Source organism: Maylandia zebra, linkage group LG14, assembly GCF_041146795.1.
Source record: "Maylandia zebra isolate NMK-2024a linkage group LG14, Mzebra_GT3a, whole genome shotgun sequence".
Lineage (NCBI taxonomy): Eukaryota > Metazoa > Chordata > Actinopteri > Cichliformes > Cichlidae > Maylandia > Maylandia zebra.
Window position 1 is genome coordinate 34310750 of NC_135180.1, and position 15134 is coordinate 34325883.

A 15134-nucleotide genomic window follows, 5' to 3' on the forward strand; every position below is an offset into this window, starting at 1 on the left:
AATATCAGTAAATGTTGACTTCTATGACAAACTGAAGCCTTTTGGAATCTGTATAAATGGCTGTATTGATGGCTTTTCTAGAGTTACGATTTGGCTTCAAGCCTATTCAACAAACAATGATCCCAAAGTCATTGCTGGATATTTCATAGTAAAAGTAGAAAAGAAGATGGGCACACCTGCCAGGATTAGCTCTGCTTTGGGTCATAATGGCAGAGATGCAAAGACTCTTGCATTGGATTATGGATCGAAACAGTTTTATTACTGGGCCCAGCAATCACAATCAGCATATTCAAGGCTGGTGAGCCTTTATGAGAGTCAGCACTGGAAAAATCGTTTCCAGAAATTAAAAGACAATGACTGTTTTTCTGGATGTTTTTTGGACAAGCAACTCATATTGTTTACATGCCTGAACGTCATCGAGGTATGTAACCACATTTATATTCTTTTATTGAGTCAGTGTGTGTCTGTGTGTTAGAGAGAAAGAGAGACACAGAGAGAGAAAAAGTTCGCTTTAACACCCACCATGCACATAAACCAGGCTTATTACCATTATGTTCAGGATATGAAAAAAATGCATATTTCACTGGCCGGAAACATAAAATCACAATGTTTAAAAAAAAGGCACGTGTGTGGTGCTTTTGGTCAACATGTTGAGCCAAAAGAAATGTGCTCTCGTGAGATTTTTTAAAAATTGTTAATATTTAACAGAAAGAGCTGCAACAAGTTGCACATTTGTGGAACACCCACATAATGCGCAGAAGCAGAAATGCAGTTGCTCCAAGTGGACATCCGATTCTCATGTACACCATCCCTAATCTTGTTGTTGTTGTAAGTCAGAATGCGTATCTTTGTGCATCTGTAGATAAGAATTTGTGTGTGCATAAAAAAGATTTGTGTGTGTAAAAATATTTACACAAATTACAAATTCTTTTTGTTAAGGTCTGTTTACAGATACAAAGCAAAAAAAATAAGAGTGAAACTCTGCACTCAAGTTTCAACTTACCAGTACGAATTTTGACCTGATTTTTCTTCCTTTCAGCTGATTAGTCGATGTCATGTCAATCACAAATTTCACTATCCAATCAGAGAACAGATGGGTTTGGCTCCCGGAGGGGTGCTTTACTGAGCTGCAGGTCAAACCCACTTTAGAAAAACTAAATTAGTATTTACGTCTCTTTCAGTTGCACAATGCACAAAGGGTTGAACTCATTGGATATCAATATAAACACAGTTTAATTCATTTGTTTTTAGATAAACAAAGAAACATTGTGCTCAAAATAATATAGAGGAGGGAAGTGAGAGGAGGAGGGAAGTGAGACCGTAAGTGATGGAAGTGACGGGAGAAGGTAAGCGAATTATGCTGTAGGTGACGTCAGACGCCGGAGATTTGGAGGGAAAAAAAGCAAATGGTAGCATAGAATATAAAAAACGCTTTAAAACTTAAAGTATTCCTAAATTAAAAAAAAAAAAACTTGAAGTATTCCAAATACACTAATCAATTGTCATTTAACTAACCACATTTGTCCAACTATCTCCAACACCCTGGAGGACAACGAAGAGAGTTTAGACGCTCTCCAAGATTTCATCGACCGGTGCTTCCACGACCTAGTAATGAAGAAGGCCCAGAGCGCATCTTCCCCGGCCAAAGTTGAGACGCCGTCATATTAAAGATTCAAGGCACCTAAAGCGCTTTACAATGCCACTATTCATTCACTCTCGCATTCACAAGCAAGCGGTAAGCTACAGTTGTAGCCACAGGTGCCCTGGGGCAGACTGACAGAAGCGAGGCTGCCATATCGCACCGCCAGTAGGCGGTAGGGTAAAGTGTCTTGCCCAAGGACACAACGACCTGGACAGAGAGCCCGGGGATCGAACCAGTGACCTCCCGGTTATAGATGCGCTTCCCAAACCCCTGAGCCACGGTCGTCCCCTATTAGACAGTTTTTGCAGAAGTCTGTGACCCCCAGCAAGACAGAACTCAATTGATAAAGACCTATCAAAAATGATTGCAAGAACAAATAGCTCAGAAGTGCATTTAACGTGTTTATTGTTGTGTGTCGTCTAGCCTGCCGCTGCTGTTGGTTTTGGAGCCGCAATAAAACATTTGACAGTTTTAAAAAAATTCTAAAAAACATAATAAATTAAAGGTTAACTAAGAAGAGTGGTTAATCAATAAGCTCACCAGTGTCCTATTCCATGCTTACGCAAACTCCCTGTTAAATATAAACAGATCTCCTATGTGTGACTGTCCTGGGTCTTGGAGCCAGGCTTTTGGGTTGCTGGCATATTAAGTTCTGTTTTTATTACAGTTTGATTTATCCTGTTCTATTAGTATAGTTTTACTCTTAGTTAGACTTTGCAGTCTTAATCCCAATTGATATTGTCTTTGAGTTCTTCTTTCAACAGGGCTCTCTGTTGCTTTATTTGTGTAGCTGTAGTGTGAACTTCATATTTCTCATAACCCTGAGTCTTGTTGAAATTTCTTTTTGCTTCTAGTTCCTTGACTTGCTGCTGTCTTGTATTTTTTTTTCATTATTTTATAGTTTTTATATTATATAGAGCAGGATGGAATCTTGTGCAACTGTGATCTTAGCAGGTTTAATCTTAGTTCTGCTGTGGATGTTTAATATAAAACACAAAAGGAACTGGCATTTGCCTCCAGGACCCACTGCACTTCCTCTCATAGGAAACCTTCTACAGATAGACAACAAAGCACCTTTTAAAAGCTTTGTTAAGGTAAGAGTTCACTTTTTTAAATATTTGTGCGGTTTTTTAAGTTGTACAATATATTTTCTCGTAATTTGAGGAGACTCGCATACTTTCTATAAACACACCAAATTTAACTTTAACAGCATGTTGGCATTTAGACAAAATTTCAGATGAATGCGCATTTAAATAAATGATTTATTTAATTTAAATGATTTAAATAAATCATTTTACCTATCTTTAGTTCAGTGAAACCTATGGGCCAGTGATGACAGTATACCTAGGCTGGCAGCGGACAGTAGTTCTGGTAGGATATGATGCTGTGAAAGAAGCCTTGGTGGATCAAGCAGATGACTTCACAGGCAGAGCCCCAACTCCATTAATACACAACCCTAACAAGAAATATGGTAAAGCGTGATCACTTAAATATGTTGTCTTTGTCAAGGCACAAGTGATTTTGTTTCCTAGTGTTTAATTCTTTCATGAACCAGCATGGCTTCTCTTCCATTACTTTGGTAAGTGGTTTAACCTTTCAGGTATAGGGAGCAGTAACGGGGAACGCTGGCGTCAGCTGCGACGCTTCACAATGACCACTCTAAGAGACTTTGGGATGGGACGCAAGGGGATGGAAGAATGGATCCAAGAAGAGAGTGAACATATGAGGGCTCACATACATAAATTAAAAGGTATAATTTCAGGTGCTGAAAGGTCATTTCACATGCCCTAAATATTACAGGACACTATAACACTAATTGAATATAATCAGTCTTAAGTTTAGCAAGATAGAAACATACCACAGTGGGCTAATGCCACTAACCTATTATTTTCCAGTACTGAATTGACACCCACCACAGCCACCCATAAAACACAATATGATCTACTAAAACAGTGTTTTTGTGAGCTTCAGGTTGTTAACACATCAGGATGCACAACAACTGATCTCAGAAAACACATTCAAATGCATGAAAACTGTTATTTGGGAAAGCCATGTGCCAACAAACATACTCTTTAAATCTCTTTAAAAAACTGACTAAACAGTGGGAAAGTTGGAAGTGTGGGCATGTCATAACTAAAGTGAAGTCCTTAGTTAATCTGACAGATGATTCCTCTTCTCTTGCAGGTGCACCATTTGACCCCACATTCTTATTGAGCTGTACTGTGTCTAACGTGATCTGCTGCCTGGTTTTTGGTCAACGGTTCAGCTATGAAGACAAGCAGTTCTTACGCCTTCTTACCATACTTTTTCAAATAGAAAACGTTAACAGCAGCCCTGTGGGTCAGGTAAATTAAAAATTAAATAGAAATGCTTTTTAATTTGGTTTTCATATTTTGTATAATAGTATATACGTCTTTTGAAAATCATACTGTAAAAATGATCCAAACACAGTAGATGTATCATTGTCTCTTCACAAGAATGTATGTTGCTATGTTTCTTTACAACAGATGTACAACCTCTTTCCGAAACTCATGGACCATCTTCCTGGCCCCCATCAAAAAGTTTTTGCAGAGTATGAAGAAGTGAGAAAGTTTATCAAGATGAAGATCCAAGAACACAAAGACACATTGGACCCCAGCTCCCCACGAGACTACATAGACTCCTTCCTTATTCAAATGAACCAGGTTGGAAAACTTAAGCATAATTTATCAAAGAAAGCTCAAAACTCCAAATACTGTGTTTATTAATCTAGGCAATTAATATAATCTAAAGTGCTAAAAATTTCCTAATCTTGCTATGAATGATTTTAAACACTCCTCTGTGAATTGCCTTCTTGTGATGGAAAGGTTTGCATGTTGTTGGAGGAATTTGTTTGTGACAGAGTCTCCTAAGGCAAACTTGTCCTGGCTAAGGGACCAAATGAAAACTGATTCAGATAATCCCTATGAAGAAGGGTTTTGGGACAAGGAACATTATCTTTCTAGTGGGTAAGGAGCATGATGTTAAATTAAAAGACCCCCAGCTAGATGTGGTCAGGCTTATTTCAACACATTGCACAGGCTCTGGAACCAAACTCCTTTTGAGGGTCTGGACTCAGTGCCAATCTGGTGTTTCAATCAGTATACTTGTATCTCCTCAGTTTTTCGCCTGCACATTGGAAGTTTCACTGGTGGACAAGTGAGTTGTTTCCCTGCCCCTTCCGGTTGGGGACTGTGCACTTACAGTCTTTTGCACTAATGTGCTTAACAACAGTTCAGAGTTCAAATTCAAATTTTATTTGTCACACACGCAACCATACACAGTATGACATGAGGTGAAATGCTTGTAGCTGTGCAATGCCCGAAATGACAGTGGTTTTACAGTATTTACAATTTACAGGTTATACAAAATTTACAGATTTAACTTAGAAATTTACAGTAAAAAAAATGTGCAAATAGCAGAAAGAGATTATAAATTATAGGAAGTGTGCATGAAGAAAAAACAGAGTGCATGTGGTGATGTGATATGTGTGGGAGAGTCCAGTCCTACACCTGGTTCAGGGCCCGAATAGCCTGGGGGAAGAAGCTCCTCCTCATTCTCTCTGTTTTGGCCTTAAGGGAGCGGAAGCGCTTCCCAGACCTGAACAGTGAGAAGAGTCCATTGTTGGGATGGGAGAGGTCCATCATAATCTTCCTGGCTTTGGTCTTGCACCGCTTGGTGTAGATGGACAGCAGGTCAGGGAGCTCTGATTGAATGATGCGTTCGGCTGAGCGCACCAGTCTTTGCAGATCTCGTCTGTCCTGCTTGGTGCTGTTCCCAAACCAGGTGCAGAGGTTTCCCGTCAGGATGCTCTCGATGGTGCAGGAGTAAAAGTTCTTGAGCACCTTCAGTGGCAGATGGAAGTCTCTAAGTCTTCTGAGGAAGAAGAGACGCTGACGGGCTTTCTTAACCAGGGTGTTGATGTGACAGGACAATGACAGGTCCTGAGTGATGTGGACACCCAGGTATCGGAAACTGTCCACTCTCTACACTGGCGTGCCACTGATGATTGAATTGAATGAATGCTTTATTGGTTTATTGGCCATATGCAGGTTGCCCCGCAGAGGAATAGGACCCCCCCCCCCCCCCGACTTACACACACAACAAAGACATCACATGGGAATACAGTCGGAGATTGGCAGCGTTGCAGAGAAAACACTGAAAAATTACACAACAATGGGAAAAGTACAAGAGGAAAAAAAGAGACCTCTTCTCACGCTGGGCACCTATGGGAGGACAGCATGAGAACAGGAAACAAAAAAAACTCCTCTGCACAGAGAGCACATTAATGTCCACATCACAACATTAGAGCACGTGACTAGCCTCACTGTAGAACTGAGGGGCTTGTAATTCCTCGCCTGCTTTGTAGTGAAGTCCACGATCAGCTCCTTAGTCTTGCTGATGTTTAGGAGGAGATTATTCTCCTGGCACCAGGTCTCCAGGTTCCTAATCTCCTCCAGGTAGGCCGTCTCGATGTTGTCGGAGATCAGGCCCACAACAACAGTGTCGTCAGCAAACTTGACAATGGAGGTGGTGTCTGATGTGGCTACACAGTCATAAGTGTACAGTGAGTACAGCAGGGGGCTTCAAACACAGCCCTGAGGCACTCCAGTGCTGAGTGAGATGGAGACTTGTTTTGCCACCCTCACTGATTGGGGTCTGTCTGTGAGGAAGTTGAGGATCCACTGACACAGTGATGAGCTGAGTCCTAGATCCGTCAACTTGGTGAAAAACTTAGAGGGAATTATTGTGTTGAATGCTGAACTGTAGTCCACGAACAGCATCCTAACATAACTCCCTCTGCCAGTGTCCAGGTGACTCAGGGATGTGTGGAGCAGGTGAGCTATGGCGTCGTCTCTGGAACGATTAGTCCAGTAAGCAAACTGAAGTGAGTCGATGGTGACAGGAAGTGAAGAAGTGATGCGATCTCTTATCAGTCTTTCAAAACACTTCATTACAACTGAAGTCAGTGCTACTGGACGGTAGTCATTGTGGCAAGCGGGCTGTTTGTTTCTTTGGAACAGGGACAATGATGGACTCTTTGAAGCACATAGGAACCACTGCTTGGGCCAGTGAAAGGTTGAAGATTTCCGTGAACACCGCTGCTAGCTGGTCAGCGCAGGCTCTCAGGACCCGGCCAGGGATTGCATCTGGTCCTGCTGCCTTCCTGGTGTTCACCCTCCTGAAGGTGTTCCTCACGGCATGCTCTGTGATGATGAATGCATTGTCTTCACTGGTGCACTCCGAGCGCGCGCAGCCGTTTGTTGTTTTAATTGCTGCGGTGTCATTCTGTCCACTTTTTTATGGACAGAATTTCTAGGTGTAGCAAAGTGGTGGAAGGATTCCACTTTGGGGGTCTCACAATCTCCCTGACCTTTACAGATTATGTGGTTCTGTTGGTTACATCAAGTGATGACCTTCAACTTGAACTGGAATGGTTTGTAGCCAAGTGTGAAGTGGTGGAAATGAGAATTGGCGCTTCCAAGTTTAAGGTCAAGGTTCTCAGCTGGAAAAGTGCACCCAAGTGCTGCTAGTGGTTAGCTTTAAGTATCTCAGGGTTTTATTCCCAAGTGAGAGGAGAGGGACATGGGAGATTGACAGATGGATTGGTGATAGTTGCAGTAATGTAAATGATATCCAGCTGGTGAAGAGAGAGCTGAGCATAAAAGTAAGGCCTTTGATTTACTTGATTTCAGGTTCAAGGTTCAAGGTTCTTTATTTGTCACATGCATAGTTATACAAGTATAACACACAGTGAAATGTAGCCTGACACGCTCCTCGACATGTGCAAAAATTGGGGGGGGGGGGGGGGGGGTGTAGAGGAAGAACATTATATATATATATATATATATACATACATATAGTATATACACTGGGTGAATGTGCAGTAGTAGCATTTACTGGTTAATCTATGTCCCTCACATCTTGCAAGGGACATAGGTTAACCAGATTAACCATAGACCACTACCCAGAGCTAATGAGCTCTGGGTAGTGGTCTATGGTTTAGCTCTGGGTAGTGACTGAAAAAGAAAAAGACCATTGTGTAAACAAGCACCAAAAATGACATTTCTTCAAAGGGTGGCTGGTTTCTCCTTTTCGAGACAGAGGAAGGAATCCGGTAATTTTGGAGGAACTCAGAGTACTTATTTGTAACACCCTATCGACAGGGGCTCTGGGTTCTGTTGTTACACCGGGCTTGGACCGGCAAAAGTGACTCGAAATAGGCACTCTGGTGGAGTTACTTTGTGTGTGTGAGGTGCTGTCGTAGAGCTTGATTTATTTGTTTGATTTATTTGTTGTGAATAGAAGTAATTATGCCACAATAATAAGGGAACATTGAAAATATATAACCCGTTGAGGGGACAGATGACATACATGCTTGGGCAATGGAAAGGTTTTATTTTTTGGATTTCTTTTGTTATACTTTAGCTATTATTCTCACATGCAAGTAAAGTTAATGGGATAAATCAGGAATTAGTTCATTTCTCAGGAGAGAAATGAAAAGGGGGAAACTGTTTCGAAATAAATATATATTGTTAGTGCTTATTTTCTGTTTATATTGTTTTATAGAGGCCAGTGTAGGAAAACGCCCCTGGACATGGACTCTGGAACACAGAAAATGCAGAGGAAGAAACACAGACAAACCAGCAACAAACACAGGAAGACACAGGGCTTAAAAGACAGAGGGATAATGAGGGAATGATACACAGGAGGAGAGCAGAGCTGGGAATAATCACACATAACCATGTTCTAAAAATAATAATAATAATAATAATGGATACTTTATTGATCCCCATGGGGAAATTACTCTAGCTGACCTGCATTGGCTACCCATTAAATACCACATCCAGTTTAAAATACTGTTGCTTACATTTAAAATTACCAACAACACAGCACCGAGCTACTTTAGCAAACTCCTTAAATCGTATGTTTCTGCCAGAGGGAACATTGACACTGAACACGGGTCAAGTCTATTAAAGTAAGATATGATGGTAAGATAATAACTGATGACAAACAGATGAGATTATTCACCTCAGGTGTGCAGAAACAAAGGGCTAGAAGCCAGAACAGATCAAGATGCACACACAAATATACACTCACACAGACAGAAAGAGAAAAAATATAAAGAGAGACAGATTGAAGTACAGAGAAGCACAGAAAAACAATGACAACTTTCTTCTCTCAGGAAAAGGAGATTTCCACAACTGAGTTCCACTATGACAATTTGATCTCTACAATAATGACTCTGTTTCTGGCTGGAACACAGACCACCAGCTCCACCCTGAGATATGCTCTTAGCGTGCTGATTAAATACCCCCCAAAACAAGGTAAAACTGTGAATTTACTTTATAATACATTCAATACTAATACATTATGGTTAGGAATACGTCCCTTGGTGGACGTATAAAACAAATCAGAGTGGTAATCATTTCTGCTTTGCTGTGTCCAGAGAAAATGCAGCAAGAGATTGACACTGTTATTGGAAAAGGCCGTTGTCCCAGGATGGAGGACAGGAAGTCCCTCCCTTTTTCACTTGCTGTCATCCATGAAGTGCAACGTTTTTTTGACCATGTCCCTCTCAGCCTCCCTCACTACACACTGAATGATATATCCTTCAGGGGTTATACAATCCCAAAGGTATTCTCAATTCCAAGATCTCATGTGTATTACAGAATCTATTGTATATCAAGTCAGAGAATAATGTTGAAAGCAGCAACACTAACAAGATATATGTTTTGAATAGGACACTGTAATTATTCCGCTGTTGCACTCTGTGCTAAAAGAGGAAAAGCAATGGGCCACTCCCAGGTCCTTCAATCCCCAGCACTTCTTGGACAATAATGGCAACTTTAAGAAAAGTCCTGCATTCATGCCATTCTCTGCAGGTAAAGAGTCAACACACAGTTATTGATCATCCAGTTCTTTTGCATGTTAAATCATGCAAAAGAATAATTTTTTTCCAAATATCTTGATATTTACAGTGAAAAGCAATTATTTTTAATCAGAGTCCTTTGTGTATCTCTACAGGGAAGAGAAACTGTGTTGGCGAGTCTCTGGCCCGTATGGAGCTTTTTATCTTTATAGTATCATTGCTGCAGGATTTCACTTTTTCCTGTGCTGGAGGCCCTGACAGTATAAACCTCATTCCTGAAAACAGCAGTTTTATGAATGTGCCCTGCAGATACCATATCATGGCCACACCTCGTTAAAAGAGATGAATTTGTTCAGACAGAGTTATAGTCTGGTTGAAGCACTCCAACAAGGATGTCTTCATCAGCTTCTTGTGAAACAGTGATTAGATGTTTATTTTACAGTTAGTTTGCTAGTACCTCACTGATGTAGAACACAAGACCATCACATGTAAATCTTTTACCTCAACACAATTGCAATTTGTGTTTTTTCAGTCATGTATTCCTTTTCTTTAGTGAGTTATTTTTTCTTGTATTAATTAGATTTTTTTTTCTCTATCCAATAAAGATTACTACTGATTTTAACCAATAGTTACTTTTAAAAAAACTACACACCTATCAATGTTAGATTTGTATTGTTTATTGTCATTTATGCTTAGAAATATTTAACCATATATGCTTAGAGGTGTACAATCGATTGTGTAGTGATAGGATGTGTGATCCTTAATAGTCTTCAAAGGCTTTGTGTGCATTCCAGAGTGCTCTGGCTTTCACACCCACATTCTGGGAGCATGGGAGAGGTCGTACATTGTCTTATTGTTTTATGGTAGGATGAACGTATCTATATCTGTTTTAGGCTAAGTGCCTTTTGTTTAGATGAACTGCTGGACTTCAAGATTAGCAGGTTTAGGGAAGTCATTTATGGGGTCACACTCTGACCCCCCCCCACACACACACACACACACACACACACACACACACGCACACTTACACAACGCACAGGCAAGGTACTCTTTGTTTGTATGTAGACGTCATATGTTAATGAACCTATGTATATTCATGTAACCTCAATAAAAGAGCAGTGTTACGGGGGAGCGGACGAGAGCGACTGGGGTCAAGCGAAGGAACGGCGCTTGTCGTGGTTCTCTCCCTCAAAACACGAAGAACTTTGCCTACTTGGTGTTTAATGCTTTTTGCTGTGCAGTTGAATTGTCCTTAACGTTCCAGCGAATAGGTTTATGCTACAAACCTATCATTCAACAAATTGTAAAAGCTTTTATGTAAACAGTCTCATCATTGTTGTTAAAACTGTACAGAAAAAAATACATTAATTAAGTCTAACACGGACTTCAAAGTAAATTCATTTAAAATTGCTCTCCTGTGTGAGACGTTGCTTCAAAACTAACATCTTAGTATTGGCTTTTATTACATTCACTCTTTGATTGTTTGATTGTTTGAGGTTTTTTTTCATGAACACCAAAACTAACAGCTCTAAATAATTACATTTTTATGGAAGAAGGTTATAAAAAGTAAGTGGATAACTTGTGGGATTAGTTGCGCTAAATTTAAGACTATAGAAACAGAGCGCTCACTGTGAAACCGACCTCAAAGCTGAAAGCTTTAAGAAACACATTTTAAGTAATTATTTTAAAAATAGAACAGGCAAAGTTTATCATCTCATCCACATCTATCTCCGACCACCAAACCCGCAACCTCTCATCCAACATCCAGACCGCTAAGTCTGCAAGCCTTTACCTCCTTGGCTGTCTTGCTCATGTAACAGTTTGCTGGTCATGCAACACAGAGCACCTGTATAAAAAAGCCCAAAGCCGACTGTACTTCCTCAGGAGGCTGAGGTCTTTTAACATCTGCAGGAAGCTCCTGAGGATGTTTTACCAGTCGGTGGTTGCTGGAGTACTTTTCTATGCTGTGGTGTGCTGGGGGAGCAGCACAGCAAAGAAGGACTCATCCAGGCTGGAGAAACTGATCAGGAGGGCTAGCTCTGTGGTCGGCATGAAGCTGGACACTCTGGTGACAGTGGCAGAGAAAAGGACATTAAAGAAACTGATGGACATTATGGACAATGCCAGACATCCTCTGCACACGGCCATTAACAACCAGAAGAGTCTGTTCAGTGACAGGTTGCTTCTCCCAAAGACAAGAACTAACAGACTTAAAAACGCCTTTGTCCCACACGCCATCAGACTGTTTAACTCCTCCCTGGAGGGGAGAGGGAGGGGAAACAGGAGGACAAAGGAAGGGGGCAACAACTAAGCTGTAGTGCCTCTTCACCTCACTGTGCAATACCTTTTGTGCAATACTTTTGTAAATAGTCAATGGTGCAATAGACTCAATACTTGAAATGTGCAATTCACTTGTATTTTTATTTTTATTCCTATTTATTCTATTTATCCCCTTCGTATATTTTATTTATATTGTCTCTGTATATATATATATATATATATATATATATATATATATATATATATATATATATATATATATATATATACAGCATAAATCGAATTAAATCGGGACTTGATGAGACCGTCTGAGTATCACTACAAATATTATGAAGTCGTCTCATACCAGTTTGCTATCGGTAAACACCGAGAGCATTCACTGTTAGCATAGCACATCCATGTTAGCAGTGTATAAATGGATGGTTTAGCATATATTAGCGCAGGTATCAATAAAGGACTACCGTATTAAACACTTTTACTAACCTCAGGCAGATGGACAGGCGCTCTGCTGGTGGGATTGAGCGCCTGTAATTGGTGTCTAGGCGGGCAATTCTGGGACCGACGCGGGAAAGCAGGTCCTCAAACTGGCCGAGTGACAGACGATGATATCGCTGGAATCTGCCGTCATCCAGGCGCAGCTCCTGTAGCAAATGGTGAAACTCACCAAACTGCTCACGCGTCTCGAGGACCTGATGGACCCAGGTACGGCGAGGACGTCTTTTACGCCGCTGCTCTGCTCTCCACAGTAAATAGAGAAGGGAGACTCTCTCCTCAAGCGCTAGCTCGACAGCTGCCATCTTGCAAAGATACCAGTCTGGCACAACAGATGCGGTCACCGTCGATGAAAAAGTTGTTCCATTTAACAATGTTGCATCTATCTGCATCCAAGCCTCGCAGCTGCTCCAGGATGAGAATTTCCATTTTTGCCTGTTGCAGAATTTCAGGGTTTCTCTCGTTGACTTTAATAGCAACAAATTCGTTGGTTTTTGTATTGCGACATTTGGTTACAATACCAAAGCGCCCTTCTCCGAGGAAACCCTCGACCTCGTAGTGACCTCCCAAAAGGGTCCCTTTAGATATTTCAAGATCATCTATAGAGGAGGATGTGTTGGCTGATGCGTTGACATATTCTTGTTGAGAAAATTCTTCTGAGTATTGGGAACTGCAGCTGATTTTCTGTGATTCTTCTCTTTTACAACTAGAAGGCTGCTGAGAGACCACAAGGTTTTGTCCCCCTGTGCTACTCATGTCAGTGCAGGGAGAACTCTTAGAGAGGCCAGGATTGAAAAAGGGGTGGTGGAAAACCTCCGAGGGTGTTATGCGCTGGTTTGGATCCAATGCTAACATCTCTTTGATTAGGCTGACAAATACATTTTGGATTTTTTCCCAACACCCGCTTATCTTCAGTAGTTGTTCAAGGTCATCGAGGCACTTAAGTCTTATGCATCGAGTGTCCTTGGACTGACAACCTGTCTCATCTTGAAATTGTCTTTCGGTCTTAAATGTCCAGCGTTGTCCGTTGTAGTTGTCTTTTATGAAATAGTTATCAGTGTATAAGCCAGAGTCTAAAGCATGATCTGGTGGCTGTCCCTGGGTCTGTATGATGAATTTCAAAACATCATAATCATTTCTCCCAGGGTAGAAAGGAAACCCTGTAGCAAGCTCCACAGCTACCAGCCCCAGGGACCACATGTCTATTGCTTCATTAAATAGACTACCAATCATAACCTCAGGTGCTCTATAACCAACCGTCCCCACACAGTCACCATTGTAACCATACTAAACACAACACCATTGCATTAATCTAGCTAAGTGTAAACAGCAGTAAATACTAAATATTCAACGTTGTTGTGCAGCACGCAGGACAGACAGCGCACAATGTGCTTCGAAGTAGCAGCCAAGAAAGGTGTAATTTAAGTCTACGAGCAGTGAACACAAGTTCCCCCACTTAAAATGATGACAGAGGTCAGTAATTTGCACCAGAGGTACACTTCAACTGTGAGAGACAGAATGTGAAAAAAAAATCCATGAATTCACATGGTAGGATTTGTAAAGAATTTATTCGTAAATCAGGGTGGAAAACAGGGTGGCCCCACTGTAACAACACATGTATTTTGTGAAAAATCACAATTTTGCAACTCAAAACTTTAAGAGGCATAAAAGTAAAACGGTAAAAGATTTGAAAAAGCTGATTTATACCTGAATAGCCCAATAATTTGAGAACATTTTAAAGTTTGAATGGTTCTAGGTGAAAATATGAGGAAGTAGTTAAGTTTCAAAAACAAGCATATTTTAGCAGAATTGCGGAAGTTTCCCATTCATTTCAAAGGGACAAATTAAAGGAAAAAAGTGGAATATTTTAAAAAGTATAATAGCAAAAAATACCAAAAGTCATAGCATACATTAGCAGAAATAGCAGAATAGTTAAAAATTTGAACGATGAAAATCGGCTGAAAATTGTGGGACTAGTTAAGTGCCAAAAAACGTACGGAAGCAACTAGAATAAAGTAGGATAAAGAATAAAGAGAAACAGGAACTCAATACAATTATTGCCATTTCTGAAACATGGATCAATGCGGAGAAAGGAATGGACTTTGGACTGGAGGGATATGAAGTGAATTTTGTAAATAGAAGGAACAAGAGTGGAGGGGGAGTAGCTATGTATGTGGATAAAAACCTAAACTACAAGGTGGTAGAAAGTAGAGATGGACCGATCCGATATTACGTATCGGTCCGATACTGACCTAAATTACTGGATCGGATATCGGAGAAAAATAAAAAATGTAATCCGATCCATTAAATATCACGAAAGCACCTCACAAAACTTGCAACACGCCGTAACTCGCCTCAGAACGTTAGCACGTCGGAGCAGTATGCATCACGTGATAGAGCGGCTGTGGCATGCGGGACCTGTCGGTGGTCTGGATAGCATGTGGAGCTTCGCTAGCAACCTGGCATTTCATCTCCGACAAAGTTATCCCCGAGAGAAGTAAAGCAAGTGTGTAAGTCCATCTCTGAATGTAAAGCATTCCTGCGTTAAGCTTAACAAGCGACTGCCTCTCGCTCTCCGGCTGCTACTTCAATCGTGAAACTGCTTAATGATCAGCTGATCGGCTTTTCTGTCGCGAGTCCGTCTCTCTTGTTTGTTTTTGGCCCACTTTGCACCAGAAAGAGGAAACCAGCGGCTGAACAACAGCAGCACGTTTAAGCTTGATAAGCTGTTGTTAGAATTTATTTAATATTACTTTCTACTCGAGGATCTTTTTCTACGTAGCTGACGCTGGTAACTGTGCAGGGGCGGATCTAGCAAAGTTTAGCCAG

The 15134-nt window shown here is 40.9% G+C and overlaps 1 protein-coding gene across 1 annotated transcript; it reads left to right on the top strand.

Moving 5' to 3' along the window:
* The first annotated feature begins 2231 nt into the window (after positions 1-2231).
* On the top strand, positions 2232-10943 carry LOC101472704 (cytochrome P450 2F3). Its single transcript, XM_004569565.5, has 9 exons — positions 2232-2736; positions 2951-3113; positions 3243-3392; positions 3827-3987; positions 4150-4326; positions 8847-8988; positions 9111-9298; positions 9405-9546; positions 9689-10943. Exons 1-9 carry the CDS (start codon positions 2566-2568, stop codon positions 9868-9870), a joined length of 1476 nt encoding a protein of 491 aa, XP_004569622.1. The 5' UTR covers positions 2232-2565; the 3' UTR covers positions 9871-10943.
* The last annotated feature ends 4191 nt before the right edge of the window (positions 10944-15134 follow it).

What these genes read in the sequence shown, in the direction of transcription:
- LOC101472704 (XM_004569565.5), top strand. Translation starts at nt 2,566, where the DNA reads ATGGAATCTTGTGCAACTGTGATCTTAGCAGGTTTAATCTTAGTTCTG. An exon ending in ACAGCAGCCCTGTGGGTCAG is followed by an intron (nt 3,988 to 4,149) that starts GTAAATTAAAAA and finishes TCTTTACAACAG; the next exon opens with ATGTACAACCTCTTTCCGAA. An exon ending in ATTCATGCCATTCTCTGCAG is followed by an intron (nt 9,547 to 9,688) that starts GTAAAGAGTCAA and finishes GTATCTCTACAG; the next exon opens with GGAAGAGAAACTGTGTTGGC.